Source organism: Carcharodon carcharias, chromosome 26 (genome assembly GCF_017639515.1).
Source record: "Carcharodon carcharias isolate sCarCar2 chromosome 26, sCarCar2.pri, whole genome shotgun sequence".
Taxonomy (NCBI): domain Eukaryota; kingdom Metazoa; phylum Chordata; class Chondrichthyes; order Lamniformes; family Lamnidae; genus Carcharodon; species Carcharodon carcharias.
The window spans coordinates 21,537,463-21,565,006 of record NC_054492.1 but is presented as its reverse complement, the minus strand read 5'-3'; the positions used below and the strand labels follow the sequence as shown (position 1 = coordinate 21,565,006).

General features: G+C 41.5%; 1 protein-coding gene across 5 annotated transcripts in view; it reads right to left on the bottom strand.

Moving 5' to 3' along the window:
* Positions 1 to 27,544, bottom strand: part of trpm7 (transient receptor potential cation channel, subfamily M, member 7) — a 137,883-nt gene that overhangs the window by 53,445 nt on the left and 56,894 nt on the right. For all 5 annotated transcript variants that reach the window (XM_041174948.1, XM_041174949.1, XM_041174951.1 and 2 more), the window contains 10 exons: positions 25,323 to 25,551; positions 23,139 to 23,294; positions 20,697 to 20,837; positions 18,934 to 19,062; positions 17,672 to 17,923; positions 16,673 to 16,847; positions 14,897 to 15,029; positions 12,375 to 12,562; positions 6,926 to 7,058; positions 219 to 952 (listed from right to left, as the gene is read on the bottom strand). In XM_041174948.1, coding sequence (XP_041030882.1) covers positions 219 to 952; positions 6,926 to 7,058; positions 12,375 to 12,562; positions 14,897 to 15,029; positions 16,673 to 16,847; positions 17,672 to 17,923; positions 18,934 to 19,062; positions 20,697 to 20,837; positions 23,139 to 23,294; positions 25,323 to 25,551 — 2,270 coding nt within the window. The remainder of the gene's footprint in view (positions 1 to 218; positions 953 to 6,925; positions 7,059 to 12,374; positions 12,563 to 14,896; positions 15,030 to 16,672; positions 16,848 to 17,671; positions 17,924 to 18,933; positions 19,063 to 20,696; positions 20,838 to 23,138; positions 23,295 to 25,322; positions 25,552 to 27,544) is intronic.

Below are 27,544 nucleotides of genomic sequence, written 5' to 3'. Positions count from 1 at the left end.
CTCAAAGTCGTGCAAAGCGCTCAGATTATATTCAGTGCTTCGGTCATTACTGTTGTCAGTGTCTGTGCTACTCTCAGTGTCAATGAATGCGTGGTTGAAATATCCTTCAGTCTTAAAGCAAGCTGTGTTGGTAGCGTGGCAACAGAAGCTGCAAGCAGGATGAGAAGGACAGCAGCAAATTTCTTCAGGTAAAGCACAAACAACTTCATTATACTTACCAACAAAGGCCCCAAATTCAACAGAACTGCCATCAGCATCTATACCAGTTTTAACTGAGTCGACTGAATCTGCTACAAGCTCCAGCTGGCTTGTGCCACTTGGTTGAGATGGGGTACTAACAAAAAATTTGGCAGATGGGGAGGAGAGATTTGGTATGCTGTGGAATGACTTTCCTGGTTTCTGATCATTGGTCAGAGATTGGGTCTTCCCCAACCCCATATGGCTTCTATGTCGAAGTTCAGAGGGAGATGCTGCATTTAATAATAAGGCACAGCCTGAGGAACCAGCCTCTTGAACATTCACTTCATTCATCTGGGAACCTGGAAGAAAATCTTGACCAAATTTCCTGTGTAGCACCTCTCTTTGGGAAGTGTTAATGTAGGCTTGAAGAGAACCATCAGCACAGACAGAATCACCAGTGTCTATTCCTCGCTGAGAAAAAGAGGAGCCAAAATAAGTTCCAATGCTGTGCTTTTTTTTAAGTGAAGTTTTGATTGGGGCATCAGAAAGATTATCTCCCAAATTTCTTGAAATGCTCAGCTCACGAGTAATTTCATTGTGCATCTTCGTGGCCTCCGAAGCTTTCTGAGCAGTCAGTGCTTTCAATGTGTCCACTGTAAGGGCAGAGAGGTCCTGCAGATGCCCAATTTGACCATCCAACGTTTGTAACGAACGCTTTATATAATTTACACGGTCACCTACTTCTTTTAATTGAATGGACATATTTTCAACTCTAAAGAGAAAGAGAAAGTATTAACAAATTACTTCATATTGAATTAAATAATTTTTTTGTGAATATTGCTAATTTCAAACCTAAATACAACTTAGATTTATAGCAGTTTTAGCATAAAAACCCGAGTCTCAATCAGAAAATGGGCATCACACCAGAGACGACGTCGGGGGTGGGGGTTGAGCAAAAACTTGTTCAATGAGGGCAGGTTTTAAAGAGGCTCTTGAAGAGGAGTTTAAAAGCTGAAGTTAATTCAGAAAATTCCTGAGCTTAGGTCTTGGGTGACTGAACGTACAGCCACTAGTGGGGCAAAGGGAGGGGTTACATACAAAGGCAGAGTTGATGGAACAGAAAGATCAGGAATTGTGCTGGAGGAGCTGCAGGACTGAAGGATTTATGGAGATAAGGATGGATGAGACCATTAAGGGGTTTAAACAATGTTGAAAATTTCAAATGGGAGGCATTGGTGTAGCCAGTGAGAGTCAGCAGAGACAGAAGTAATAGGTAAGCTGGAATTGGTATGAGATAAGATGCATGGGGGATAAGTTTTCAATGAGTTAAGTTTACAGAGGGATAGTGGAGCATTTGAAGCTTGCCAAGAGTGTATTGGTACAGTCAAGCCTGGAGATGATAAAGGCATGGATAAGGGGGGTTTCAACAGATAGGCGCAGATTGGGAAAAGGCAATGTTACAAAGGTATAAGTAGCTGTTATTTATGATGGAGAGGATATAAACTTAATATGTTGCTTAACAGGACATTATAGCCGCAGTCTGATTCAAATTGAGACAGTGGCAGGGAGGCATGGAGCTCATGGCTTTGGTCTTCCCAATGTTTAGCTGGACAGTGCCTTTTTATTCTGCAGCAGGCAGAAATGTACAGAGTGCTCCAAATGTGGTTTGACTGGGCCTTTGGCACCATCTTTGAAGATCTGAATTCAACTAAGAACCCTACTGGCTTTAATGCTACTTCACATTAAAAACAAATTGTAATATCCAGACAATCTAACCAATTAAACTCAGCTTTATCCCTGCTGCACATACCATAATGTAAATTAACAATTACAGTAAAATACACATGAGCCATATCTGGAATGACTGAGAATGTTGTAGATGCAGATTCAATCATGGCAGGGAGATAGAAGCTATCCACTGGCTAGCAGCTGTAGATAGTTAATTAAGGAAACTAGCCATAACATTTTTTTGTCTGTACCTGGGCTCAGCTAGTCCCTTTGCTTCAGAACATAAATTCAAACATTCTCAGTGTGACCTCAAGAGTGCTAAGAGTTTGGTGACTTGAGAGAGTTCAATGAGGAGGGGAAGGGATGTACTTCTTTGCTTTCTAACTTTTTCATCCTATAGGATGCAGTTCTTGCTGTATTACAGGGGAAGCAGCTAGCATTTTGGTGAGTATCTAGCAAATTGTTATGGTCTATCCTATTCCCAAAGTTTAAATTAGTACAGGAATTTGTGGTAAGATTAATAAAATACATAAAAGAAAATCAATTGAATAAAATAAGTAATTAAAACAAAAGGATGGCAGAACAGGTGCTGTGTCATGGCTGCAGCATGTAGGAGCTCCTGGCTGCCAGTATGATCCAGGGCAAACACGTCTGTATAAGTGTCTGCGGGTTGAGGAGTTTGAGCTAGAGTCATCAAGCTGGAGGCTGAGCTGCATACACTGATACATCAGGAAGGGGGAAAAGTTACCTGGACGCTTTGTATCAGGAAGTGGTCACACCCCTTAGGATAGGGTCTTCTGATTTGGAAGGTGGTCAGGGACAGGAGGTTGTGGCTGGAGCTGAGGCAGATAATGAGATCCAGAGAGCAGGAATGTCAGCCTCTGCAATTGTCCAATAGGTTTGAGGTTCTTTCAGCTTGCTTGGATGAGTGTGGGGGCTGCAGGGTGGATGAGCTGACTGACCATGGCACCAGCAAGTCATTCAAGTGGGGGGAGCACAAAGGAAAGTAGTGGTAGTATGGGGCAGTAAAGTGAGGGGGATTGCCATTGTTCTCTGTAGCAAAGAGCGAGAACTCAGACAGCTATGTTGCCTGCCTGGTGCCAGGGTTAAGGAGATTTGCTCAAGGCTGGAGAGGAACTTACAGTGGGAGGGGGAGGATCAAGTTGTCATGGTCCATGTAGGTGCCAAGAACATAGGCAGGCCAAGGAAGGAGGTTCTGCAAAATCAGTATGAGAAACTAGGCACCAAATTATAAAGTAGAATCTCAAAGGTAATAATCTCTGGATTATTACCCGAGCCAAGTGCAAATAGGCAGACGGCAAATAAGATTAGAGAAATGAATGCATTGCTCAAAGACTGGTGTGGGAAGTGAGTTGCCGTTTCTGGGGCAGTTGCGCAGTACTGGGGAAAGTGTGGGCTATGTTGTTGGGGTGGTCTACACCTGAACCATGCTGGGCTGGTGTTCTGGTGAGCTGCATAACTAGAGAAGTAGAGGGGGTTTTAAACTATATAATAGTGGGGGCAAGGGATCAAATTTTGGAAGATATGGTTAACAAAAGAGAAGAGACAAGGCAAGAGAGAAAGGGTACTCATAGGAGAAATGCTAAACAGACCGTTACTGGAAGGGTTGTCAATGTATCAGCAATTACACTGTCAAGGTCAAAAAATCATCTTGTTGACTGGCAATTACATTGTATAACAATTACATTAAGACAATTGCATTGTTAAAACAGGTGATGGGAATTGGCTCACCCATAAATGGGTATAGCTGTAACACTCCAGGGGCAAAAGGAACTGGGAGTCTTTCACTCTGTTGAGCTTGAAGAATAAACCTGCTTGAGGTAAAAGACTAGCTTCAGACTCATGCTTCCCTTGTATACAATTATTGAAGTTTACAAGGGACAGGGAGTACAAATCTAAGAATAAATCAGCAGAAACAACTAGGTTACAAAAATATAAGGACAGAACTAAAGGCTCTGTATCTGAATGCACATAATATTCAAAGCAAAACAGGAACTGATAGCAAACAAAAAATATGTACAATCTGATAGCCATTACAGAGACATGGCTACACAATTACATAGATTAGGACCTGAATATTGAAGGGCATGTGACATTTAGGAAACACAGGAGGTTAGGAAAAGGTGGAGGGATGGCTCTGTTAATTAATGATGGTGTTAGCATATTAGAGAAGGATGATCTAAGTTCAGGAAACCGGGATGTAAAAGTGGTTTGGGTTGAAATAAGAAATGATAGGGGCAAGAAGTCACTTGTGTGAGTGGTGTACAGGCCCCCTAATTGTAACTATATGGTAGAATAGAATATAAGATAAAAGATAATGGGAGCTTGTCAGAGGGGTACAATAATAAACATGGGGGATTTTAATCTACATGTAGACTGGAAAAATTAGATAGGCAAATGTAGTATGGATGAGGAAATGTTTTCGCGATAGCTTCTTGGAACAGCGCGTTCTAGAGTCAGAGAGCGGGCTATACTAGACCTGGTATTGTGCAACGAGATAGAATTAATTGATTAGCTCGGAGTGAAGGTGCCCCTAGGTAGCAGCAATCATGATATTACTGAATCTCATATTCAGTTTGAGGGAGAGATGAGTGGGTCCAAGACTAGTACTTTAAACTTAAATAAGGGCAATTGAGAGCACGAAAGTAGAGCTAGCTAAAATGAGCTGGAAAATGAGGTTAAGTGGCAAGTCAAATAGAGATGCAGTGAGACATATAAAGAGCTATTTCAGAGTATACAGAATAGATACATTCTAATGAGAAAGAAAAACTCCAAGGGGTGGGCCCACCATCCGTGGTTAACTAAAAAAGTTAAGACAGTGTCAAACTTAAAGAAAAAGCATATAATTGCACAAAGACAAATGGCAGATCAGAAGATTGGATAGAATATAAATAACAAAGAATGACAAAAAGATTAATAGGGAAGGAGAAATTAGAGTACAAGAGAAAGCTAGCTAGACACATATAAACATACAAATTAGAAGTTGGCTACTCAGCCCACTGAACCTGCTCCACCGTTCAAGATGATCACGGCTGATCTGATTATAATCTCAACTCCACATTCCCACCTACCCCCCATAACCTATCACCCCCTTGCTTATCAAGAATCTATCTAGCTCTGCCTTAAAAATATTCAAAGGCTCTGCTTCCACAGCCTTTTCGTGAAGAGAATTCCGAAGACTCATGGTCCTCAGAAAACATCTCTCTTAAACGGACGACCCCTTATTTTTAAGCAGTGATCCCTAGTTCTGGATCTTCCCACAAGAGGAAACATTCTCTCCACATCAACCCTTTCAAGACCCCTCAGGATCTTATATGCTTCAATCAAGTTGCCTCTTCCTCTTCTAAACTCCAGTGGATACAAACCTGTCCAATCTGTCCTCATAAGACAACCTGCCCATTCCTGGTGTTAGTCCAGTAAACCTTCTCTAAACTACTTACAAAGTATTTACATCTTTCCTTAAATAAGGAGACCAATACTGTACACAATACTCCAGATGTGCTCTTACCAATGCCCTGAATAACTGAAGAATAACCACCCTATTTTTGTATTCAATTCCCCTTGCAATAAACGATAACATTCTATTAGCTTTCCTAATTGCTTGCTGTACCTGCATACCAGCTTTTTGTGATTCATGCACTAAGACACCCAGATCCTTCGGCATCTCAAGAGTTCTGCAATCTCTCACAATTTAGACAATAAGCCACGTTTTTAGTTTTTTCTGGCAAATGGATAATTTCACATTTGCCCACATTACACCCCATTTGTCAGATCCTTGCCCACTCACTTAACCTATCTAAATCTCTTTGTGATCTCCTTGCATCCTCTTCAACTTACTTTCCTACCTATCTGTGTCATCAGCAAATTTAGCAACCATACCTTCGGTCCCTTCATCCAAGTCATTCATATAAATTTCAAAAATTTGAGGCCCCAGCATCCCTGTGGCACACCACTTGTCACATCCAGAAAAAGATCCATTATGCTAATTTTGCTTCCTGTTAGCTAATCAATCTTCTATCTATGCTAATGTTACCCCCTACACCATGAGCTTTTATTTTCTGCAACAACCTTTGACGAGGCATCTTGTCAAATGCCTTCTGGAAACCTAGTACAGTACATCCACCTGTTCTCCTTCATTCTCAGCACGTGACTCCTTCGAAGAACTCCAATAAACTGGCTAAACGGGGTTTCGCTTTCACAAAACCATGTTGACAGAAGGCATGTTTCAAGTAGAAATTAGATAAGCACCTGAACAGAAAAAAATTGCGGGGCTACCAGGAAAAGGCAGGGGGACGGGGATAGTCAAATAACTCTAAGAGAGCCAGCCCGGACGCAACAGGATAAAGGGCCTCCTTATGTACTGTAACCAATCTATGATCCTATAAATGTATCAGTTATGAAACAGTGTTTACATTATGAGCTCCAACATTTGCACCTTCAATTTCTTATTGAGAAACAACACCTTGAAGGGGTCGTGAAGGTGTTTCATTATATGTATTGGGGATGTACAGTTGATCTCAGCAAGGAAGCCATCAAGATTGTATTACAAGTCAAACTTCAATTAAATGCAAATTTTAATGAAGTTACTATTAAACAAACTTTTCAACAATGTTCCATTTCTGTGTTGGAGATTCTGACCATCAGGTGAAATATTAAATTGGAACCCTCTTCTGCTAGTTCCAAAGGCTATTAAAGATCCCATAAAATTTGAAGAGTAGGGAATTCTTCGTAATCTAGCCAACATCCTGTCCTTAGCCAATAAACATCTCAAAACTCACCTTCCATCTCATTGCTGTTTACATCCCTTGCTGTGTAGAAAATGGCTGTCAAATTTGCCTACACAAGCCATTGCTCTATCAAAATAATTCATTGTACATGGAAATTTCATGAGAGTCTGTCTGATAATTATGCATGTGGTTAACAAGTCAAAACTAGGTTTGGGTTTCCCAGTAGGGCTCTGAGAGATACTATGGTTCTATAAAATTAAAAGCTTCACCTTTCAGAGGTCACTCGAATTCGTTCCTCACTCCCTGAATGAAACCGATCCTCCTTCTCATGGAAATACTTTTCCACACATTGCTCTTCAAAGTCGTGCAATTTTTTCTGGTCATCCTCACTTACAAACAATTCTGAAAGAAACAGCATAGGCAGATGAGATCTGTAGGGTTTCCATCAAAGCTAGACACAAGTTGCAACAAATAATAGTAGGCTTATTAAATTAGAAACTTTCAAAACCCAATGCTCTTTTAATCTGACAACCTGTGGACTAATATTAATCTGCATTCTAAATTCAATGAATGCCCAGAATCAATTTTTAAGCCATTATTGACAAGGGAAGGGCAAAATAAACATATCACAGGAGAAAACCAAAAGTCATTCAGGCCACTCTCATCCAACTTCTAAAAGCTAAAATAAATAATAAACAAGAATTTCTCTCTTTTGGGGCAGGGAGGAGGGGGCTGGTCAGTAAGGGTTTCTAAGTGGTCTGGCAGGCTTAAAAGTAGATAAATCTCCAGGCCCGGATGACATGTATCCCAGGCTGTTGAGTGAGGCAAGGGAGGAGATAGCAGGGGTGCTGGCAATAATTTTCAATACCTCTCTGGCCACAGGAGAGGTGCCAGAGGACTGGAGGACAGCCAATGTGGTACCATTATTCAAGAAGGGAAGAAGGGATAAACCAGGGAACTACAGTCCAGTCAGTCTAACCTGTGGTTGGGAAGCTATTGGAAGCAATTGAGGGACATAATTAATCTACACTTGGAGAGGCAGGGATTAATCAAGGACAGTCAGCATGGTTTTGTTAAGGGGAGGTCATGTCCGACCAAATTGATTGAATTTTTCGAAGCAGTGACCAGGTGTGTAGATGAGGGCAATGCATTTGACATGGTCGCTTTGAACTTCAGCAAGGCTTTTAATAAGATCCCACATGGGTGACTGATAACTAAGGTAAGAGCCCATGGGATCCAAGGCAAATTGGATCCAGAAGTCGCTGAGTGGCAGGAAGCAGAGGGTGATGGTTGAGGGATGTTTTTGTGACTGGGTGCCTGTGTCCAGTGGGATTCCACAGGGATCGGTGTTGGGTCCCTTGCCGTTTGTGGTATATATAAACAAATTAGACTTGAATGCAGGAGGGTTGATCAGTAAGTTTGTGGATGACAGGAAAATTGGTGGGGCGGTAAATAGTGAGGAGGATAACCTTAGATTACAGAAGGATACAGACGGGCTGGTCAGATGGGCCAATCAGTGGCGAATGGAATTTAATCCGGATAAGTGTGAGATTATGCACTTGGGCAGGACAAACAAGGCGTGGGAATACACGATGAATGGTAGGACCCTGGGAAGTACCAAGGATCAGAGGGACCTTGATGTGCATGTCCACAGGTCCCTTAAGGTAGAACAGGTAGATAAGATGGTTAAGGCGGCATATGGGATTCTTGTTTTCCATGCCTCGGCTAATAAGGGCAAGAGCAAGGAGGTTATGCTGGAACTGTATAAAACACTGGTTAGGCCACAGCTAGAGTATTGCGTGCAGTTCTGGAATCCGTGTTATAGGAAGGATGTGATTGCACTACAGAGTGCAGATGAGATTTACCAGAATGTTGCCTGGGCTGGAGAGTTTTAGTTAGGAGAGATTGGATAGACTGGAGTTATTTTCCCTGGAGCAGAGGAGATTGAGGGGGGACATTATTGAGGTATATAAAATTATGAGGGGCATAGTTAGGGTAGACAGGAAGGAACTTTTTCCCATGGTGGTGGTATCAATAACCAGGAGGCATAGATTTAAGGTAAGGGGCAGGAGGTTTAGAGGGGATGTGAGGAAGAATTTTTTCACCCAGAAGGTGGTGGGAATCTGGAACTGCCTGAAAAGGATGGTAGAGGCATATACCCTCATAACATTTAAGAAGTATTTCGATGTGCACTTGTGATGCCATGGCATACAAGGCTTTGGGCCTAGAGCTGGAAAACGGGATTAGAATAGTTAGGTGCTTGTTTGACTGGCGCAGACTCGATGGGTCAAAGGGCCTTTTTCTGTGCTGTAGACCTCTATGACTATGAGGCAGGGAAAAGAGAAAAACATGAAAAATTCTATGAAAACACAAACTAAAAAAAACTTCTGTCTGAAAGCAGATATTGAATAAAAGAGTGTGACCAACTTGTACTATTACAAGGAAAGGGCAGTGAATTACGCAAATTAATATTGAAAATGTGCTAAGATGTTACAAGAGATCAACTGTGGAGACTCGTGAATGATTGCCTTCCCAGAACAGCAAACATCGCAACGCCAGATGTTGGGGGATTGATGGCCTAGTGGTATTGTCGCTGGACCAGTAATCCAGAGACCCAAGGTAATACTCTGGGGACCAGGGTTCAAATCCCGCCAAGGTAGATGGCGCAATCTGAATTAAAAAAAATTAAAAGTTTAATGATGAAACCATCTGGCTCACTAATGTCCTTTGTGGAAAGAAATCTGCTGCCCTTATCTGGTCTGGCCTGCATGTGAGTCCAGATCCATAGCGTTGTGGTTGTCTCTTAACTGACCTCTGAAAGGGCCCAGCGAGCCACTCAGTTGTATCAAAACCACTACAAAGTCTCAAAAAAAGGAACGAAACCGGATGATCTTGGGCACCAGAAACGACAATCTCAGCCTTGTCGACCCTGCAAAGTCCTCCTTATTAGCAGCATCTGGAGGCTAGTGGCAAAATTGGGAGAGCTGTCTCAGTCTAGTCAAGTCACACTCATGGAATCATAATTTACTCATAAAATCATAATGTACAATGTTCCAGATGTCATTGCTACCGAGGTGACAGCACAGTGGTACTCAGTCCAAAGGGAGTTGCCTGGGAGTCCTCAACAACTACAGGCCCCATGAAGTCTTATGGCATCAGGTCAAACATGGGCATGAAAAATGTCTGATTACCACATACCACCCGCCCCTCAGCTGATGAATCAGTGCTCTTCCATGTTCAGCCACTTGGGAGGAAGTACTGAGGGTGGCAAAGGCGCAGAATGTATTCTGGGTGGGGGACCTCAATGTCCATCACCAAGAGTGGCTCGGTAGCACCACCACTGACCGAGCCCTAAGTAACATAGCTGCGAGACTGTGTCTGCGGCAGGTGATGAGGGAAGCAACAAGAGGGAAAAACGTACTGGACCTCATCCTCACCAATCTACCTGCTACAGATGCATCTGTTCATGACAGTATTGTAGGGAGTGACCACCGCACAATCCTTGGAGACAAAGCCCTGCCTTCACATTGAGGATACCCTCCATATTGTGCGGCACTACCACCATGCTAAATGTGATGGATTTCGAACAGATCTAGCAACTCAAGACTGGGCATCCATGAGGCACTGTGGGCCAGCAGCAGAACTGTACTCAGCATATCCACTGCTCTATCATTACCATCCCATCTATCCACCAGTCCAGCATTACAATCAAGCCAAGGGATCAACTCTGGTTCAATGAAGAGTGCAGGAGGGTATGCCAGGAGCAGCACCAGGCATACCTAAAAATGAGATGTCAACCTGGTGAAACTATAACACAGGACTACTTGTGTGCCAAACAGCATAAGCAGCAAGTGATAGACAGGGCTAAGCAATCCCACAACCAACGGATCAGGTCTAAGCTCTGCAGTCGTGAACGGCAAAGGACAATTAAACAACTCACTGGAGGAGGCTGCTCCACAAACATCCCCATCCTCAGTGATGGAGGAGCCCAGCACAGCAGTGCAAAGCTCAAGCATTTGCTACAATCTTCAGCCAGAAGTGCTTAGAGAACGATCCATCTCAGCCTCCTCTGGAGGTCCCCACCATCACAGATGCCAGTCTTCAGTCAATTTAATTCACTCCACATGATATCAAGAAACGGCAGAAGGCACTGTATACTGCAAAGGCTATGGGCCCTGACAATATTCCGGCAACAGTGCTGAAGACTTGTGTTCCAGAACTTGTTGCACCCCTAGCCAAGCTGTTCCAGTACAGTTACAACACTGGCAGCTACCCAGCTATGTGGAAAATTGCCCAGGTATGTCCTGTCCACAAAAAGCAGGACAAATCCAACCCGGTCAATCACTGTCCCATCAGTCTACTCGTCATTAAAGTATTGTAAGGGGTCATCAACAGTGCAGTGCAATCAAGTGGCACTTGCTTAGCAATCGCCTGCTCACTGATGCCCAGTTTGGGTTCCACAGGTCCACTCAGCTCCTGACCTCATTACAGCCTTGGTTCCAACACAGACAAAACAGCTGACCTACTGAGGTGAGGTGAGAGAGCTTGCCCTTGAGACCAAGGCAACATTTGATCAAGTATGGCATCAAGGAGCCCTAGCAAAACTGGAGTCAATGGGCATCAGAGGGGAAACTCTCTGCTGGTTGGAATCATGCCTAGCACATAGGAAGATGGTTGCGGTTGTTAGAGGTTAATCATCTCAGCTCCAGGACAACACTGCAGGAGTTCCTCAGGGTAGTGTCCTCGGCCCAACCATCTTCAGCTGCTTCGTCAATGACCTTCCTTCCATCATAAGGTCAGAAGTGGGGATGTTCGCTGATGATTGCACAACGTGCAGCACCATTCACAACTCCTCAGATACTGAAGCATTCCATGTCCAAATGCAGCAAGACTTGGATAATATCCAGGTTTGGGCTGACAAGTGACAAGTAACATTCATGCCACATAAGTGCCAAGCAATGACCATCTCCAACAAGAGAGAATCTAACCATCACCCCTTGATGTTCAATGGCATTACCATCACTGAATCCCCCACTACCAATATCCTGGGGCTTACCAATGAGCAGAAACTGAACTGGACTAGCCATATAAATACTGTGGCTACAAGAGCAGGTCAGAGGCTGGGAGTCCTGCGACGAGTAGCTCACCTCCTGACTCCCCAAAGCTTGCCCACCATCTACAAGGCACAAGTCAGGAGCATGATGGAATATTCCCCATTTGCTTGGATGGGTGCAGCTCCCAAAACCCTCAGGAAGCCTGGACAGGATTGGCACCCCATCCACAAATATTCATGTCCTGCACCTGACACAGTAGCAGCAGTGTGTACCGGCTACAAGATGCACTGCAGGAATTCACCAAGGCTCCTTTGACAGCACCTGCCAAACCCATGACCACTACCATCTAGAAGGACAAGGGCAGCAGACAGATGTGAACACCACCTGGAAGTCCCCCTCCAAGTAACTCACCATCCTGACTTGAAAATATATTGCCGCTCCTTCACTGTCACTGGGTCAAAATCCCAGAGCTCCCTTCCTAACAGTACATACACCACATGGACTGCAGCGGTTCAAGGCGGCACCTTCTCAAGGGCGACTAGGGTTGGGCAATAAATGTTGGCCCAGCTAGCGAAGCCTACATTTCATGAATGAATTAAAAAAATATTGTGGAAAAATACATTCAGCTGCTGTGTACAGTCGGCATTTGGAAAGTTTTCCTTACTTGGCCCTCCTTGACCTCGATCGTGCTTCCTTCCTTGTCGGCAAATGTGTGAGATCAATAAAGCAAAGTGGCTGAGGATGATAAGAGGCGGTGGGAGAACAGGCTTTTCATGATATGCCATGATAAAGTGGTACCGCTGATATTTCCATACAATGTTTGAAATGGCCTTCACTTGGAAATACACATTGCTGAAAGATAGGAATTAAGAAAATTATTTCCATAATTTACTGTAATTTTGGATATTAAAAGTTATGGCTATTCAAACAACATTTAAGCAGCTTTAGGACATAATCATAAAGCATTTAGGAAAGCTTAATTGAACAGGACGGCAAAAACAGTTCTTTGTATTTTGAAGGATTAAGTATTAGGTAATGCTCAAATTTTTATCAAACTTCTTTGGTAGTAGAGCTTGAGTATCGCTGAGAAAAGGGACATGCTGTTGAAGCTTTTCATCTTGCCCTCATCAGTAAGTCTGGCATTCTGGCGAATATCCTGATGAGTGCGAGACTAAAAGCTTTGACATTTTATTTTATTCATTTACAGGATATGGTGTCACTGGTTTGGCCAGCATTTATTGCCCATCCCTAGTTGCCCTTAAGATGGTGGTGAGCTGCCTTCTTGAACCATTGTAGTCCATGTCCTTCTAGATGGTTGCAGTCCTGGGTTTGGAAGGTTCTGTCTAAGCAGCCTTGGTGAGTTTCTGCAGTGCAACTTGTAGTTGGTGGAGTGCTGCCATTGTTCGTCAGTGGAGTAGGGAGTGAATGCTAGTGGATGGGCTGCTTTGTCCTGGATGGTGTTGAGTTTCTTGTGTTGTTGGAGCAGCACTCATCCAGAATCTATCCACCTCTGCCTTAAAAATATTCAAAGACTCTGCTTTTACCACCTTTTCCAAAGGCTCAGTACCTACAGAGAGAAAAAATTTCTCTTGACTTAAATGGGTGACCCCTTATTTTTAAAGTGACCCCCAGTTCTAGATTCTCCTACAAGAGGAAACATCTTCTCCACATAACCCTTTCAAGACCCCTTAGAGCCTTATATGATTCAATTAAGTCGCCTCTTACTCTTCGAAACTCCAGTGGATACAAGCCTCCTAACCTGTCCAATCTTTCTTCATAAGACAACCCACCCATTCCAGGTCATTAGTCTGGTAAACCTTCTCTGAACTGCTTCCAACACATTTATATCCTTCCTTAAATAAGGTGACCAATACTGTACACAGTATTCCAGATGTGGTATCACTCGTGCTCCGAAAAGCTGAAGAATAACCTCCCTACCATTCAATTCCTCTCACAATAAATGATAATATTTCATTAGGTCTCCTAATTGCTATGTCTGCACACTAGCCTTTTGTGATTCATGCACTAAGGCACCCTCTGCATCTCAGGGTTCTGCAATCTATCACCATTTAGATATGTTTCTTCTTATTCTTCCTGCCAAAATAGACAATTTTACATTTTCCCACATTATACTCCATTTGCCAGATCTTTGCCCACTCACTTAATCTATGTCACTTTGTAGCCTCTACATCCTCTTCAGTTTACTTTCCTACCTATCTTTGTCTCATCAGCAAATTTAAAAACTACACCAGTAGTCCTTTCATCCTAGTCATTTACATAAATTGTAAACAGTTGAGACCCCAGCACTGATCCCTGTCACACACCACTCATTACATCTTGCCAATCTGAAAAAGACCCATTTATGCCAACTCTCTGCTTCTTGTTCATCAGCCAATCTTCTATCCATGCTAATATGTTACCCCTACTGAAACTCAACCATTTAACCAAGCTTTTGGTCATTCCATCTACTCTCATTTGTTGGTTTAACATTAATTTTCACTCAAGCCTTGGGTTTTCTAGATTAAAAAATGCTATGTAAAATTATTTGTTTACAAAATATGCAGTACACTCAGTTGCTTTCACATACTACCCAAAGCATTTCAGAGGCACATGAAAATTGGACACTGAAGTAGGAGGGATAACCAAAAGCTTAGTTAAAGAAGGGAGTTTTGAGGGTATTAAACGAGAAGTGAAAAGGTGAAGGGATTTAGGAATGGTATTACAGAGATTAGGACCATGGCAGGCTGGAGAAAATATGACAAAAGAGCTGGAGTTGGCCATCTGGCTCTTTTGAGGGCTCTGCCATTCAGCAAAATTATGGCTGTTCTTGTACCCCAAATCCATCTTGCCACACTGATCCCAGATTCCCTAATATCCTTCGTACCCAAAAAGTCGATTGATCTGCCTTGAATATACTTAATGACTGAGTGTCCTCAGTGCTCTGAGATAGAGAATTCCAAAGATTCACAACCCTTTGAGCGAAGGAATTTCCAGAACAAATAGCCATGTGGTGTGCATTGGTTGCAGTGCTTCTGCTGGGAGGAGGTAGTAAATGTGGCATTGTGACACATTTACATTATAATGGAAGCTAGCAAGGGTGGATATTCAAATTCATAGTGAAAAATAATGATGCAAGTATGCATACAGGTTTTTATGTAGTACAGATAAAAGCAAGAGTGCACTCACTTGAAAAATGCAATGAGAAGATTCACCATGAGGATATACTGTACAAAGAGGTAGACTGCTTGTAAAAATGGCGTTATCCATGATCCAATGACACAACGTTGCTTTGCACCATCTTCAGTGTTATTGGCACAGGCTTTATGAAAAAAGAGAATGATCCATTAAAGTGTCTTATTATTCAGATTCCTAGGAGATTTAACAAGTGCAAGTGCTTTCTTTAAATAAAACTCTCCTGGCAAAGGCAAATGGCTAAACGTCAATACATTATGTATATGGCCATGCACTCAAAATAAATTACAAGGAATGTAGCTTGCTACCCTCATTATATTCTTAATGATCTTAGGTGATGAGATCAATCACAACTTTAGGTGACAAAATAATTCACTGAACATAAGTCAGCACTCAGCCCTCTAAAGCTGTATAATCAATCAGATAGAAATTAGTTTTTAATCTCCGAAACTTTCCATAGAATTAGGACCAGATAAGATAGCTTGAGCTCTCAGTTGGAAGACTCTGGACTCATCTTTATGTGATAGATTCCCCCCATATCAGGAGGGGGTACAAGTACATCCAGTTAAGTCTAAGAATGCCACCAATCCAGGCTTTCCCGGAGTGGCAGTGGTCACCAACGAGCAATCTATTTTATGGTTTGCCGTTGGCTGTTGATGTCAGCCTAGACTGGTGTGAATACAGACACCCATCCTGAAATTTAGGTCCCCAGAGATGAAGTAGTTCTCAGATCGACTGCATGATGGGGATACATGTTCAGTTACAGCCAAATGAGCATTACCTGATCTATTATGCTTACCGCGCACATCTATCTTGTTTGAATACCACAGGAAACAAGGTCCAGCCATTCTTTATATCCAAATTTCATTAATTCTGAGAAAACTTGACAAGTCATGGTGTATTGAGCTGTCATGCATTTAACTTAACAACTGCACTTAAATTTGTTTTGATGCAAGTGATTTCACGGGTTAGCGCCGAAGGTTGTATATAAACTTCCCATCTGTGCCACAGCTCCTTGAATGCTAATGCTCTTGTTCATTTTTGTTTATTTTCACTTACTGCGTAGGATTATTTTTCACTGCTACCAGACACTTAAAAGAACATTGTTTTTTCATTTATATGTTTACCCTGGAAAAAGCACCGGAACATGATTAAATTGTGGATATTATTCACCTAGTGTCAACATCTTAATTTGATGAGAAATTTCCACAGTCAAGCATATTTATTGAGTGATACACTAAGCTACACACCTGGGAAGAGATTGAGATTATGCACCAACCTTTTGGCAACAAGGAGCAAAGAAACTTAAGCTGTGGAAAAACAAGCAGACTCCATCGTCTTGGTCAAAAAACAGAAAATGCTGGAAAAACTCAGCAGGTCTAACAGCATCTGTGGGGAAAAAAAAGTTAACATTTTGAGACCGTATGACTCTTCAGAGCTAAGAGAGTTACATGGACTCGAAATGTTAACTGTTTTTTTCCTCCACAGATGCTGTTAGACCTGCTAAGTTTTGCCAGCATTTTGTTTGTGTTTCAGATTTCCAGCATCTGCAGTATTTTGCTTTTATCTATCATCTTGGCTCCTGCGACTTTATAGGATACAAGAATAGGAGTCTACATTTGGCACTATCTGCGGTATCAAAATATTTTTCATGTGCTCTCCATTGAACCTTTGAAACTAAGTGACACAATGGCTGAGTGGAGAATATGGAATGAAGAATGAAATTATTCCTGAACCTTTCCAAATATTCAGTTCCATAAGGTTACTTACGATCAATTTCATATGCGTATACTTCACCATATATCATCCAGTAAGGCTGAAAGACTATATCTTTTGCTAGTTCCCAGGATGCAGACTCTTCTGGGTAAAGGATTGCTTTCCTTGGAACACCAAAGCTCAGTAAGACCACTGCCATAATAACCACAATGTAAAACATGTTTGCCACCTATAATTCAAGAGGTAAAACAAAATATCTGGGTTTAAAAAAAAGGTAATTTATGTCATTGGATTGAAAAAACCCTAAGCGATACCATATGTATTATAAAATTCTTTTAAAGGAAATTTAATCAATTTAATCCACTCTTTTTTTTGAATACAAACTTTTCTTCTCCCCTTTTTGACATCCTTGCAGCAGACTCCCAGAACCTCCTTCAGTGCCATTCTCCAATTAGCAGTCACAGGAATAATTCCACTCCGATTTTTCTCTGTCCATTACCTGGCCCGCAGTCAATACCTTCCTATAGTGGAAGAGCTGAGGAGGGCAATTTCAGCTTTGGGAAAGACCAATGTCTCACTAGTGGCATGGGACCCACTAAATCAGATGAAATCCTTAAGATAAAACAATTCATATTTAACTTAACTTAAAGTTCAAATGTCAGAAAGTATTAATTTAATGCTGAGTTCCTGGTCCTCATTCCCACAGTTCAAGATTGCTAATTATGTAATTCATCTGTAATACTTGTAACTGGTCAAAAAAATTATTAAAAAGCAACTGATGCAATGCTATTAAATATTGCCAAGATTCTTCAGCATTTGGGAAGCTACATTCCAACACTTCATTAACGAAACGAGTGATATCCTACAGCAAAAGAGGGCCGTATCGATACTTTATCTCCATAATTAAACAAATCTGATAATTCTATTAAAACCCAATACCACTTAAAATGAACATCTCCCTTGGATTGTAGGGATTAATCATGACAGGACTCCTGCATTTGGAAGTTTCAAACACAAAAACAAATCACTAAAGGTTCCAAATGATTCACTTACCATTTTACCTATCATTGTGACATAGGGCCCTGCATGTTGATTGACTGCCAGGAAATCCAAAAGTCGCACATACCAAAATATAATATTGAGGCAATACATTATCCTCCCAGCATTCATCACTTGGTCAGTTCCAAATCTTAGTCCAAAACCAACAAAAAACAAAACAATTGCAAGTGTGTCAGTGATGTTGAAATAGTCACTGAAATAAACTTTGATCTTCTGATTTATCTTTCCAGCTTCTGACATGAAGATCTAGGCACAAACAAAAATAAAAGGAAACTATATAATCCCTGCTGACAGATCAAAAAAAAACGATTACCCTGCCCATAACATAACTGAAGACTTTGACCAAATGCAAACTACACAGTAACTCCTGCAGAGTTTGAAATGACCAAACATAGCACTGCTCACACTAGGACACTTTATAGGAAGGAGCAGTGGGTGCCAAGTAGACAATTGAAATTGATGAAGGAATGGAGGGGAAAAAAGGATCAAAGAAGTGGTACATGAAACAAGTTTTTAAAAGAATACTTTTGAAAGCATGGAAGGCAATTTTGGAAGTGAGTTTCAAAGGATCAAGGAATAGTGACTATTAGATCAGCTCCTTACAGTGATGGGGCAAAAGCAGTAAGCCAGGGGCAGAATGATGTGTGTTGGCTCTACAAAGCTTTCCCAAAAAGGATAGGGAGAAGCAACATAGAAAGAAATTAAAATTGATTTGATGGGGAAGTGAGCTACAAAATTTGGGGGAGGATAAGGTGATGAGTGCCTAAGACTTGTGCAGGGGAGAGGCTTCAGGCAAGAGTTCTGGGTTAACTGAGGAGGATTATGAATGGAGGAGGTGGGGGTAATCAGTACAGGGAAAAAGCAATCCAATAAGGCAGTGGCAACAATGAAGCAGGGTGGTCTTAGTAACAGAATGCTTTTTTAAATTCATTTTCAGGGTGTGGGTGTCACTGGCTGGGCCACAATTTATTGCCCATCCCTGGTTGCCCTTGAGAAGGTGCTGATAAGCTGCCTTCCTGAACTGCTGCAGTGGGGTAGAAACTGCAGCTCAGGGCTGAAAAGAGCACCAAGGTGCTAATGATGTTGCTCAGCCTGACTGAACGATCAGTTAGGCTCAGGGAGCTATTGGGAGGATCTGCAGACAAGTAGTCTCCTTTGCTAAACAGCTTCGCAAAACTGGTACAGAACATTTTGTGGATTGTGCACAATATTAAGCTATGGGAAGTTAAGATTTTAAAAAAGCAAACAATCCTCACCTCTCTAATTTTCTCTATGGCCAAAGTGAAAATGAAGGAAATCACAATCCATTCTTGCACTGATGGCAAATCATCCATTCGCACCAGAACAACATAGGTATATAGCATGAGAAATCCCAAATAGGCCAACTGGAAAGAAAGGAAAGAGATCAACGACTTAGTAGTTTTGAATAGTGGCAGATTCCTCAAACTAGCACTCCACACTTGAGGCACAGTATTACTGAAGTTGTATTTATACTGTTAAGCAGTCACTTTAATCCTAGAAATAATTTTACTTCTGGTTTCATCTTTCAGAGTTTCTTAGCCTTTTTTTGCAAGACATTGGGTGTAGCTTTCCATTGTTAAAGAGGGGAATGCAATAATTTTGTCATGAGTATTTTCATCCTCAATGTCAATAGAAAATTACGGATGAACACCCTTCTTTATGAAAAGTGACTAATAAATAGTAAAAGCAAAATACTGCAGATGCTGGACATTTGAAAGAAAAACAGAAAATGCTGGAAAACTCAGGTCTAGTAGCATCTGTGGAGAGAGAAACAGAGTTAAAATTGAGTTCATATGACTATTCTTCAAATGGTGCTTGGTTACAATCACATGCCTCAGGCTACAGTAATGATCATCTGCTTCCTGGTCAACTCAATACTTCAGGGAGCTTACTTAAATCTTCTGGTATTTGGAACAATGGGGATGGGACGTAAGTTGGTAGATGTGCACTGAGACCCTGTTTAAGTCCTGATCCGCACACTTGTGCTGAAATTGCCCTGAGGTTTAAACTTCCGATATGCTGACTTCCACTGCTCGGGGCCCACTGAGTGAGTGTCAGATACACTGGATTTACCAGGATACTTATCCAGGAAATGTTATGGTGGTTAATAACTGGTTTAACTCATCGCTAGTAACTTGGCTAAGCCCCATCCACCAATTTGACCTGACTACCCTCCCATTCATTTGGGGGAGGCGGTGGCATAGTGGTATTGTCACTGGGCTAGTGCTCCAGAGACCCAGGGTAATGTTCTGGGGATCTAGGTTCAAATCCCACCATGGAAGATACTGAAATTTGAATTCAATAAAAATCTGGAATTAAAAGTCTGATGATCACCATGAAACCATTGCCGATTGCTGTAAAAACCCATCTGGTTCACCAACGTCCTTTCAGGAAAGAAATCTGCTGTCCTTACCTGGTCTGACCTACATGCAACTCCAAGACCACAGTAATGTGGTTGTCTCTTAAATGCCCTCTGAATAAGGGTAATTAGGGATGGGCAATAAATGCTGGCCTAGCCAGTGACACCCACATCCCATGAACAGATTTTTTTAAAAAAAAGCTCAGAATAGTTTTGCACTTTGAATTCAAAGTTTTGAACTGAGTCGGTCACCCAGAATAATTTCACACAGGACAAATGCAGTTGATGGAGATGACTTATTTATTTGTCAGGTCTGGATTCATACCCAGGTTCTAAGGTGATGAAGCACATTTCTAACTCATGGCACCAGCCAGCACCAAGCAGCTTTTTTGAGACCACGTGTTCTCTTAAAGCCATTTTTTCCATTAACAGCTACTTTTTTTCACCTAATAGTCCTGGATCCCAAAACTGGCGGCTGGTTCAGCTTCCCAAGCTCAAAAAAACTGTGTTTATACACCCAGACCATCATATTTTCAGATTAAAAGGTGGCCTTTGAAACAAATTTAACTTTAATTTCTTCAATGAACTATGCTAAAAACAGGAGAGGCAAATGTCTTTTGTTTCACTTCACCCACTTACTGTGTTAAACCAAAACTTTGCAATGGGTGCATGGTAGAAAGAGTAGAATTTTCTAGTGAGAGGCAGCCTCCTTGGTTTAGTCACAGTCATATCTTCATGTTTCACCTCATGGTCACAGATTCCTTCTTCTTTGAAGACCTCCTGCACAATACCAGGGAGAAAATAGTTCCAGAATTATTTTACTGTTATATAAGTTGGTCAAGTGTTTGGAGAACATGACACAAGGCTTAAATCTTAGCAGATGTAGAGGGTATTAGGAAAGGATAACAGAGATGGCAGGAACTTTATTAAATAAATTTCAGTGCTATAGTTCTTACACTTTGGAGTTTTAAAATCCCTATATTTAATTCAGCTTTTTTGCTCTGAGTGCGATCATACCTACAAGCATGTTCCATTTCTTGAATGTACAATGGCATATATAAAGTGGGGCTGTTGTTTCAGATTTTTTAAAAAGGCTAAGATAAACTGAACAGCTCGACAAGTTTTCTTCATTTATATACATTAAAGTAGTCAGGGATTAACCAGATGAGAGGGCTCCAAGCTAGTTTCACAGAACTCTAAGTAACAAATGCGCTACGCTAAAGGTGTGAATTAGGCCATTCAACCCCTCAAGTAGGCCCTAATCAAAAACAAACCTTATACATTATTAACACCCTTCCCCTTCATCCATCCTTTTGCATCAAAGCACTTGCACCTTAGTATGGGTTGATGGGAATCTACCTACTTTTCTTGCAGTAGTGTGCAGCTCACAAGGTCATCAATGCTGCACAAATTTCTGCTATATGACCTACCCTCCAGCTGGAGCCAAGTTAGATCAGGTTTCCTTGGAGGAAGGCAGAGCTGCTAGCACCTCCCTGCTATAGATGCAGACTTACTCTTCTCATTCGCCAGAAAGGGTAACAGAAGATGCCATCTTGACTTCAACATCCCAAAACCCAGCTCTTTAATGTGCTCTTCATGATAATGAGCCAAATGCTGTCAAGATTTGTTTTTTTTAATTTTGTTTTTTTTAAGTGGCAAGGAAAGTAAAGCACCATTAGTTCACATTAGTTGTCCTGTCAACCATCCAGACAGAATTAGTTTTGTTATTTTTATAAAAGTTCTCCATAATTGCCCACATTATTACAACACACACAGAATACTTTTCTTCTCTTCCCTCCTCCCTTATCTGAAAAATGCGCTTTAAAATCACATTTTCTGTTTTTATTTCCTTGTTGATCCAGGCTTTTAGTGCTCTTTGACATCATTTTTATAACCTGTTCCCATTGAACATCTTTTTCATTGTCATCCCTTCATAATATAGACTAAATGCAAACACAGATCTCACCATTTCTGAGTATCCAGTTCTTTGAATGTAGATGCTGGATGAGACAATGGGTTTTTCAAAAAGTCAGTTCAGTTATTCATGGGAAAACAAATTCGTAACTGCATATCCACAATTGCATAAAGTTTACCAGAACATTATCCCACCTCTACCAGTATAGCTTAGAATTACAGCTTTGGATCAAAATGGCCAACTGGGCAAGGAAGTATTCCTGAGAGAGCAGAGTGACAGTACTGATTAGTGTGTGGTGACCTACACACCGTAACAGAAAGGGCAAGAAAGTTGCAATGCTGAGCCCATGGAAAACATAACATAGTGCAAAGACCAGAGTGAAAAAGGTTGGACTCTGGATGGAAGGTTTCAAGAGAAGGATGAAACTTGCAGGAGCAGAAAGCCCCCAACAATGGGCATGTGGCATCAATGCCAGCTTACTTATGATGGTTGGCTGAACTGGATAATGCTGTACATACAATTGATGTTAACCTCATCGTTCTAAGACATGGTCGCCTTAAGAATTGAGATTAAAAAATGGAATGGGAAGGGAAAGAAAGCAATCAAATAAGTCATTTAAATATGATTACGAGGAGATCCCAAGGAGAATACTAGCAACGTCAAACAACAATCACTTCACTATTCTCCCTGTGAAGTCCTGCCAATTTGATTAGGTTTTATTATTTTTTCCCAAAAGTATTCCCCGAAATGAACACTGCACCAAGAAAGGAGTTCCAATGAAAGATCATCCACCTGAAACGTTAACTGTGTCTCTCTACACAGGTGCTACCAGGTCTGCTGAGCATCTTCAGTATTTTGCGCTTTTATTTATTGCTCCCAGGGACCATTTTAACCAATAGTTTGCAGGTTGCAATGTTTTCCAAGTCATTGTTAATCTCATTTAGAATTTTACTTGTTTATAGCAATTACAAGTATTGAAATTGAAACAGAATGATTGTGCCATACTCAAACAGATCATTGTGGGGCTTTAAATCTTAGCTGTACAATGAGCACTAGGACAACTTAAGTTTTTAAAAGCTGATCACAACAGTAATAAAATGGTTCAATCTCAAGTTATATTATCAATTATGATCTAGTCTCATGGATTCTTTTTGAAGCTCTCTTACCATTGATATTTGATCAGTTGGGCTCTGAAAATTGTGTTCACTGTCTTCCATGTTCATCTGATGTGCATCCTCAGTTTGAGGAATATGGGACATTTCAGCCTTGGTTTTAAATTCCAGCATGAGAATAGCAGGTGGGAATAGAATACTTAAAATAACCTGTCCAAAAAATAAGTACAATGAGCAGATTTCAACACGTTTGAATCCTCCAAATTATTTACAGTGACCTCTACTGCTTCTAGCCCTAGTCTATGATTTGGTGTTGATAGAAAAAAGTTCAGTACTTAACAGTTTCCAGATTTCTGCTCCTAATTGTTTCCTTTTCACCATCCAAACTCTCTACACCTCCATTCCCCCACCAGGACGGGTGCTACTTCTTTAAATAGACACTTAACCAGTCCCTATCTACTATCACTTTCATCCTCTTGGTTGAACTGGTTCTCAATCTGAACAGCTTCTTCTTCAACTCCACTCACTTCCTCCAAATAAAGGTGCTATGGGTACCTACATGAGTCTAAGCTATGTTTGCCTTTTTGTGGGATATATGGAACATTCTGTGTTCTGCATCCTACTCAGGCCCCCTCCCTCATCCTCAGCACATTGATGACTGTATCGGTGCCACCTCCTACTCGCACCCTGAACAGGAAAATTTCATCGACTTTGCTTCCAATTTCCTTCTCTCATCTTCCCCTGGTCCATCTCCAATTCTTTCCTTCCTTGATTTCTGTGTCTCAATTTCTGGGGACAGGTTATCAACCAATATTTGCTACAAGCCCACTGGTTCCCACAAGCTACTATGATTACATTTCCTCTCACTCTGCTTCCTATAGGAACTCTATTCCATTCTCTCAGTTTCTCTGTCACATCTGTTCAGACAATGCAACCTTCCAAGGTTTCCCCACTCCGCGGTCGACAGGACCCTCGAATGTGTCCATTCTAGTTCACTGACTCCTTTTCTGACCTCTTCCGCTCATTCCCCTGGAACCATGGTAGGGTTCCTCCTATCCTCACCTTCCACCCACCAGCCTTAAATTTAACTGAACGTTCACCACCATATCTGCAGCTCCAGTGTGATGCCAACACCAAATACATCTTCCCCTTCAGCACTCTGGAGGGACCATTCCCTCTGCAACACCCTAGTCCACTGCTCAGTCACTCCAAAACCCCTCCCTTCCCTCTGATGCCTTTCCATGCGAGCAACAATGATGCAACACCTGCCCTTTTGCCTCCTCCCTTATCATACAAAAGGTCTCAAACACTCACTCCAGGTGAAACAGTGATTTAACTTGTTCTTTCAATTTAGTATGCTGTTTTTGTTGCTCATTACGTGATCACCTCTACATTGCGGAGAGCAACGCAGACTTGGTGACCATTTTGAGGAACACTTACGTTCAGTCTGCAAGCGTGATCCCAAACTTCCAGTTGCCAGTGATCATAATTCTCCACCATACTGCCACTCTTGGCCTTGGCCTGCCAGTGTTCACAAGCTCGAGGAACAGCACCTCATCTGCCAACTGGGCAAGTTACAGCCTTCTGGACTTGATGCTCAAGTTCAACAATTTTAGGTCATAACCACTGCCTATATTTTGTTTTGATTTTCTTTGGTTTGGTTTATTACCCCTCATTTCCATTACTTTCGGACCACAGCTATTCAGGATCCTGTCATTCACAGCTCCTCCAGACATATCTTTATTTCTTTACTTATCCCATTACCTCACCCTTTGGCCTTGCACCACGAAACCTTTCATCATTTATTTAATCCTTCCTTCCCTCCACTCGTTTTCGCAACCTCCCTTTTTTCCCTTCCCATCCTAAATCCCTTTCACTTGTTCAAAGCCTATTAAATTTTTAATTTCTCCAAGTTCTGATGAAAGGTCACAGACCCAAAACAATAACATGAAAGCAAAACACCATGGAAGCTGAAAATCTGAAATAAAACAGAAAATGTTGGAAAAACTCAGCAGGTCTGGCAACATCTGTGGAGGGAGAAACAGAATGAATGTTTCAAGTCTGTGACCTTTTATCAGAACTAATCTCTCCACAGATGCTGCCAGACCTGCTGAGCATTTCCAATATTTTCTGTTTTTATTCTGTTCAGCCTGTGCCAATTTTTTTTTTAAATAGTTACCCATTTAGTCACTCATTCCTCTTCTCAACATAAAAGAACACAGCACATGGCAACGTTACCTTGTACCATGAATTTTTTCTCATATTTAGCCTTCCCATCCACATGTCTGACAGCAGCATTTGGGTACATGTGTGTGCTACAAATGGGCGAAGCCTTGAGTGAACAGCTAACTTGAGGCAGGTTGAGTTGCTCCAGTTTTTCAGTTCATAAGTCAGCAATTTCATGGCCATAGTTTCATCTTGTCTGAAGGACTGATCCAGTAAATCAACTGCTAATTGACCAAATTCACTGAAACCAAAGCAACAATAAGTTCATTGACAACTGGTTAAATGTGCAGTCACTACCTTAAAAAAAGACCAATGATCTTAAGTGGGATTTAATTCAATTGCAGAGACTGAGCACTTAATTAAAACAAAAGTGTGAAAGGCAAATGAAAATGATGCACACTGGTAACAGCTGCTCTGGTGAGGTAGCAGGAGCACCAATAGATTGTTAGTATTTGAATATCTTACTGTTAATACTAAATAAAGCAAATTATTTCCAGTGTAAGGAACATATCTTTTTATTTCTGTTGGACTAGTGATTAAAATTACAATGGCTACAGGTTGAAAGACATGCCCACTGGAACAGGATGAGATATATATACACAATGTTGCAGCCCTGGAAAAGAGTGTGCCATGAAAGACTGAATGGTGCCAGAAAGGAGTCCTGGGCCAAGGGAGCTGCCTGGCAATAATGTTTTAATTGGCTCCTGACCAGGTTTTGTGTGGGGGCAGTGCAGCTGAATAGCTTCTAGTCTGAAAGGAACAAGGCCCAAAACCTCTTTCTCCTGTGTGTGGAAGATTCCAGTAATTCTAGGATAATAGCTAGCTGGCTTTTTCTTCTCATATCATGCTCCCTCTCTGAAAACCCCTGTCAAGAGGCAGAGGAAAATCACTATTAGAGACATTGAAAGGCAAGTGCTCAATGAACAAAATACTGAAAGTGATGGAAGATCACCTCATGTCATCAAAGAACTAAAAGGATTTTGGGAGACATCGATCAAAATCAACTCATCGAATCCTGTACTCTGGAATTGGTGCTATTGAACTGTTATATCCCACCCTTAAAATCCACGTTTTTGTGTGTCTTGTATGTGTGTGTATAGGGATTTAAGAAGGGATAGAGTTTAGGTTATAGGGTTAGGAATCAGCAGTTCATACTTCTTTTGCCACTGGTTAACGACAGTTTGTTCAAGAACCTGGTGCTCGTATTCTGTTCACTAAACCATCTGTTTAATTTAGGTTAACAATCTGGCAGTTTGAAGAAACTTTTTCACATTTGTCACGGCTCAGGGAACAGTGGGACTTGATATTACTGTGCACTATCTCCAGTGAGTCGTGACACTGAGGTATATAGTAGTTCATTTGCTTTATAAAAAATACAGTTCAAATTCAAACATGGACTATTTTTAAAAGAATTCAAAGTAAGGTTGCTACAAATCCTCAGGTTGGAACTATACTGGGTCAAAATCCTGGAACTCCCTCTCCAATAGCACTGTGGGTATACCTCCATCACATATGGACTGCAGCTGTTCAAGAAGGCAATTCACCATCATCTTCTCAAGGGCAATTAGGGATGGGTAATAAGTGGTGTAGCTAGTGATACTCAGCCCATGAAAGCAAAATAATAAAAATGTTAGCTAGGGAAAGGACCCTGTTGTTTGTCCACCTTTCTTGGCACCGGATTTGGAGGATCTTAAACAGTACACACCTTTTCTTCCAAAGCTCTGCTGCCTATATCCTATACTGCACCAAATTTCATTCATCCATAATCTGTGCTCGCTAACCTACTTTGGCTCTCAGTCCCACAAATTTAAAATTCTCACCCTTATGCTCGAATCCCTTCATGGCCTCTCCCACACTATTTTCTTTAAACTTTCGCTAGCCTTTCAAGAGTATTGCTTTCCTCTAACTTTGGCCTTTTGTGCATCCAAAATCCTTCAGCCCCACCAATGGCAGCTATGCCTTCAGCAATCTAGGCTTTGGGGTTCCCTCTCTAAATCTCCACTTCGCCGTTAAAACTGTCCTTAAAAACTACCTCTGAACATGGTCAGGCATTCCTCCCATTATCTCCTTTTGCTAGATTACACATCTATGCAGGGCACTTGGGATGTTAAAATATTGGATATTGTGCATTAGAACAATGATGTGCTCTACAATGTATGCGGTTCCATCAATTTCCATTCTCAGCTAGGTCATCATCAAAATAGGAGGTGACTCTTCCTGAATTGCAGAGACAG